This window comes from Sinocyclocheilus anshuiensis, unplaced genomic scaffold (assembly GCF_001515605.1).
Source record: "Sinocyclocheilus anshuiensis isolate Anshui unplaced genomic scaffold, SAMN03320099.WGS_v1.1 scaffold436, whole genome shotgun sequence".
NCBI lineage: Eukaryota > Metazoa > Chordata > Actinopteri > Cypriniformes > Cyprinidae > Sinocyclocheilus > Sinocyclocheilus anshuiensis.
Window position 1 is genome coordinate 1,658,201 of NW_015560618.1, and position 6,000 is coordinate 1,664,200.

General features: G+C 34.9%; 1 protein-coding gene across 1 annotated transcript in view; it reads left to right on the plus strand.

Moving 5' to 3' along the window:
* ephb3a (eph receptor B3a) overlaps positions 1-6,000 on the plus strand; it is a 35,488-nt gene that overhangs the window by 23,724 nt on the left and 5,764 nt on the right. The window contains exons 13-14 of the mRNA XM_016478154.1: positions 2,473-2,688; positions 4,291-4,440. Of these exons, the coding sequence (XP_016333640.1) occupies positions 2,473-2,688; positions 4,291-4,440 (366 nt within the window). The remainder of the gene's footprint in view (positions 1-2,472; positions 2,689-4,290; positions 4,441-6,000) is intronic.

The following is a 6,000-nucleotide window of genomic DNA, read 5'->3' on the forward strand; positions in this document are numbered from 1 at the left end:
ACCCAGGACATAATATAAGGGTTAATTACACACCTGCATCTCAGTAAAACTCATCAAATCAATATATCAGTATGCATCTAGTCTAATATTCCTCTCTTACAGAGTTGAAATCAACTGTGAAATTCACTCTCTATCCCTACATTTTTTCCTTGTACCTGTCCATGGTGCCATTATTGCTGTGAGTGATTCAAAATGACAAATTTCACTGGTTTTGGCTGAAAAGTGCCCACTGCTACGCATAAAATAGACCACTTTAGCTTTGACATTTAATTAAAAATGATCTTACTTGCTTTATAATAAATGTAGAGAATGTTGTAGTTTTTTCTCACCTCAAACCATCCCACAATCTGTGTCTTTGAGACTCAGTTCTACACAAATTCAAAGCGTTTTAAAATGCACCCCATTTATACTGCTGGCAACGCAATGTGACGAACTAGAACACTCCCATTATAATGAAAGAAACTGTTGAGTCGTGTTGCATTGCTCGCTTGCGGTCTAGATGAGGTGTTAAAATACATCAATCGCATATTAAATCAAGTGTCATTGCAATAAAAACTGCTGCAGTGCATACATTAAAAAGAATGAAAGAAAAAGACCCAGAGTTTTCAAAAATATGCAGCTTTTGACAAATATTCAGGGCTACGCCTTTCCTTTAGCCTGGTGCTAAGAAGAAGAAAAAAAAAGCTTGGCTTCATAATCTTTCATCAAAATGTAATAACCCTTTCAATCAATTCCCGATGGACAAAATCAAGTTTCACTGAATATTCTGTTTCAGTCTGAAGCACGTCACATTACTTTACATAACTTAAAGTAAGCCAGAACTTCTTTTGCGCTGACAGGGGAATTTGATAACCCTTCAGCATTAAACAGTCATTCATGGTGCTTTAGACAGAACCTTGCTTCACCTTTAACTTGTGTCAACATCTGGCATTTCAAAACCTTAAAAATACCATAATAATCTTGTGAGACCTTGTATAGTCCCTCAGTTTCTACAGTAACACTTGATAAACAGTTCAGACATCCAGAGGTGGGATGTTCTTGCTCTGTCTGACCACCAAGCAGATGACACAACTTAAAGCCCACCCAACCAGTCCGTCATCCCCCGACATCTTCCTACGGCACAGCTTGTACTCACACAAAGTCCAGCCAGGGACACAAGCGCACTCATTTCCATGCATACACACAAACACGCTTCTAAAAATATCTGTAAGAACAAGCTTTGGCATGATTCATCTTCAACTTTAGAAGAAAAAAAAAAAGCATCAACATCAAAATCTCGTACCAGAATGTTTATCGTCACTGGAGCCAAACCAAGTGAGAATGGCTACAGACGTGATGATGTCCTTTTGCTTGGAGGCTTAGCATGAACCATGTGCTATTTGTGAACAGTAGACTTGTGAATTTCCCCTTAGAGGTTTCTTTTAACACCCGAACTTGGGCTGTAGCATTAGTTTTTTATGTTGGACATAAAACCTTAATAAAAGACAAGATCTCTCTCTTATGCTCAACAAGGCTGCATTTATTTGATCAAAAATACAGTGAAAATATTAAATAATATGATTAAAAAATATTTTAATATATGTTACAATGTAATTCATTCCTGTGATACAAAGCTGAATTTCCAGCATCATTACTCCGGTCTTCAGTGTCACACGATCGTTCAGAAATCATTCTAATATGCTGGTTTGCTGCTCAAGAAACTTGTATATTTATATACGTATAATATTATATTCAAAAGAGCAGCATTTGTTTGAAATGGAAATCTTTTGTAACATAAATGTTTTAAATGTCCCTTTTGATCAGTTTAATAAGCTCTGTCTCAATAAAAATATTACATTATACCCCCTCCCCCTTAATTTGTTATTAATTTTTAAATGTCTATTAGGCACTGTATAATCTAGGTTGCATGTGAACCTGTATTTAATGTAGTTTGGATCATATCTTCTAATTTATGCCAAAATGCATTGGAGATTTATTTGATGCACGGCCATTGACGTGATAGCAAATGGAGTTGCCGATAAGCCCATTTATTTTGCTGTCCCAACTCTGTACGATAATATGGTCATTTGCATTTTATTATTAGAATTTAGCATTGTTTTATTCCTGCTCTGATCCTATCTGAACATACTTGCAGCCCAGCAGAGAACCACCGCTTCAGAGTTTCTCCGTTCAGAATATGAAAATTAAAACATGTGGCTTTGATATTCTATGTGAAGTGTGTAATTGAATTACGCTTTCAAATATTCAGTGCTATTGCGAAGGAAATTCCTCCATGAGGATTAGCTTTGTGGAGACACTTCTTCATAGCATTGGCATCCTGATACTCTGAAGAAGATTACGGGCTGCTGCGAGTAGAATTAGTCCAGCGGCTCTGTCAGAGTCAGGCTGATTAGAACGAGTAGAACTGGTGTATTGTCGTGTTTACATCTGTTAATGTCACTCTCCCTCTTCTATTGTACTGTTCCCGCTCAGCTGAACGATGGCAGGTTTACTGTAACGCAGCTGGTTGGCATGTTGAGGGGGATCGCAGCTGGCATGAAGTATCTGTCCGACATGAACTTTGTCCACCGTGACCTGGCTGCCCGCAACGTGCTTGTCAACAGCAACCTGGTGTGCAAAGTGTCCGATTTTGGCCTCTCTCGCTTTTTGGATGAGAACTCGTCGGACCCCACCTACACCAGCTCATTGGTGAGTTTGGTTAAGGTCACGCTTGTTTGCTCTTTTTATATAATAATACAAAAGCAATAATGAAATATCCTTGTTCCAATAAATCCTACAATCCCCACTGAGCCATTATAGTAGCTTATCTTAAGTACTTTGTCTGTACAAATTGGTAACTAGTACACTTAGTACAGACAGTTCTTTCCTTTATAAATAATAAAATTAATAATCATATAAAAATTAATAATTTAATTTAATTTAATAAAAAGGACATAACTTTGGCTATTCCAGGCCATGTAAATTAAAAAATAAGAAAGGATGCACTGAAACTCTGGAACAGCCTACCAGTTTTTATTAGAACTGCATCTACACTGCATGAGTTTAAAGCAAAACTCAAAACCCATCTTTTTTTCTCTGGCTTTTAATTGTATAGTTAATTGTGCTGTGTCTGGTGTTTTCTTTGCTGTAATTCATGTTGGTTATGGTGTTAATGTTGATGATATTTGATTTATTGTACAGCACCTTGCTCAACAATTGTTGAGATGCAATTTAAAAAAATATATAATTTTCCATGGTCCATTTTATTAACTATTATGTTATTATACTATTATTACTATATTATTATTGGTATTATTACAACTAACTATGTTAGTTGTGTATGTTAGCATAGATGATGGTGCTATCATTTGTATTTTAATTGGTAATCATGATATCAGTTGGCAATACCATGGTACTTTGCTTTACACCATGATATTTAACGATTACCATACCATGGTATTTACACTACATGTTATTTCAAAGGATACTATGATACCTTGCATAGGCTGTGGTATTTATGTACTCGATACATCTCCAAAACCATGTTAGCATGGTGCTCTTTGGAATTTTTTGTTAGTTTATTAACTTGAAAGACCCCATGAAATCATTTCCCATGATTTCAGTCTCTGAGGGAATTTTCAGAGAGCATTTGATCGAAATCCAGGTGCCTGACAGAAATGTGGCGATATCTGCGCTTTACAGATACAGTGTGCATTAAGAATCGATAAGAACAGCCTTGACCATCAGAATCGGGAGTACAGATGGCATACTTGATATGTGGAAGAAGCCTGTCTCTATCTCTGTCTGTTGGAAACATATGGATGTAGTCAGTACAGTACGTGATGGCTTGTTCAGTGTGTCCGACATGATAAGCTACGGATAAGGGAATTGAATGACTAGAATCCTGTATAAATCCTTTCGTTTTATTTTTAGCATCTACATCAACTCTTTTGGCTAAAAATGTTAAGTAAACATTTGTGTCATTAGTAGTCGGTGAAGATTTAGCACTAGCATGCTCGTTTAGCTCGTACTTTGCTTGGATCAGTGTATTGATTAGTCTTCCCGTTCACGTTGTCTGTTTGAGGGATAGATCAAACCGTTATGTTTCTAGTTAGATTCCTGCCATTTTATTTTTACTGGTTTTCATCTCAGATTAATGAACCCAGCTGGATGCCCCGTGGGGAGGAAGCCGTGAGTAGGGGCCGAGTCTTAGCGCTAATTAGGCAGCTGAAGACTCAAGCCATGTCGTTGGTTTTAAAGTCTGTGTTTGAATTTAATGGCTTCTCTGTGTGTATGTGTGTAATTGTGTAGGGGGGAAAGATCCCAATCCGCTGGACCGCCCCCGAGGCCATCGCCTTCAGAAAGTTCACCTCTGCGAGTGATGTGTGGAGCTACGGGATCGTGATGTGGGAGGTTATGTCATTCGGGGAGCGGCCATACTGGGACATGAGCAATCAAGATGTATGTCAACCTTTTATGTTACATTACAGATGAATCTCATGAAATCTCATGTTTAGCTGACATTTTAGTCCAAAATGACAAGAAATTGGATTTTGGATGTTTAAAATATTTTATATTGTGACATTATTTTCTTTCCAAATTTTGATTACTCTAATGTATCCGGATTTTTTTTGTTTTTTTTTTGTAATTCCTATAATTCTCATATTATGAATGAATGAATGATGCATTTATATAGCGCTTTATATTTATATAAAATGCTTTATATATTTATGCAGAAATTAAATTAAGAAAATCATTGTGTTAAAGTATTAACAACAGAAAAAAAGACTGTAATAGCACTTTTATTTTTTTATTATTTTTAATAATAATAATATAGGTAATTCAATAAATACTACACTAAACACTTAATATTTCATATTTAAAAGATATATTATTTGTTTGCATTACAGCAATGAGAATTACATTTTCCATGCATTTATTATAATGCATTTATGATTATTTATATAGTAAAATAATTATATTAATATATATGTGTAGTTATTATATATTAATATAATGAATATATTAATTCTTATTTTTATTAATAGCAATTATTCATACTTTTATTTTATTTATTAACAATAAAAACACAACTTTGATCAAATAAAAGGTAGTTTTTTGTTTTGTTTTGGGGTTTTGTTTGTTTTTTTGTTTTGTTTTTTTCCGATAATTCTCAGTGGTGATTCTCATATACAGGTGCATCTCAAAAAATTTTAATATCGTGAAAAAGGTTTTTTTTTTTGTAACATTTCAAAAAGTGAAACTTTAATATATTCTAGATTCATTACATGTAAAGTAAAACATTTAAAAATTTTTTTTTTTATTTTTTTTATTTTGATGATTAGAGCTTACAGCTCATGAAAGTCAAAAATCCAGTATCTCAAAATATTAGAATATTTGCATTTGAGATTCATTAAATGACCATCACTACAGTATAAATTCCGGGTTTCTCTTGTTCTTTGAAACCACAATAATGGGGAAGACTGCTTACTTGGCAATGGTCCAGAAGACAATCATTGACACCCTCCACAAAGAGGGTAAGTCACAGAAGGTCATTACCGAAAGGGGTGTCTGTTCACAGAGTGCTGTATCAAAGCATATTAAAAGTTTCCGAAGTCAGTGATGATTTGGGCTGTCAAGTCTAAAGTCAGTGCAGCCATCGAAATTTTGGAGCACTTTATGCGTCCATCTGCTGACAAGCTTTATGGAGATGCTGATTTCCTTTTCCAGCAGGACTTTGCCCACAGAAACAAAATCACTTCCAAGTGTTTTGCTGACCATGATATAACTGTGCTTGATTGGCCAGCCAACATGCCTGACCTGAACCCCATATGGAATCTATGGGATATTTTCAAGAGAAAAACAAAACTTTTGAAATGTTTTACTTTATATGCAGTGAATCTATCTAGAATATATGAAAGTTTCACTTTTTGAAATAAGTTACAAAAAAAACGATATTCTAATTTTCTGAGATGCACCTGTATATGCTGACTTAAATCAATATCGGCATTTTAAATAAAA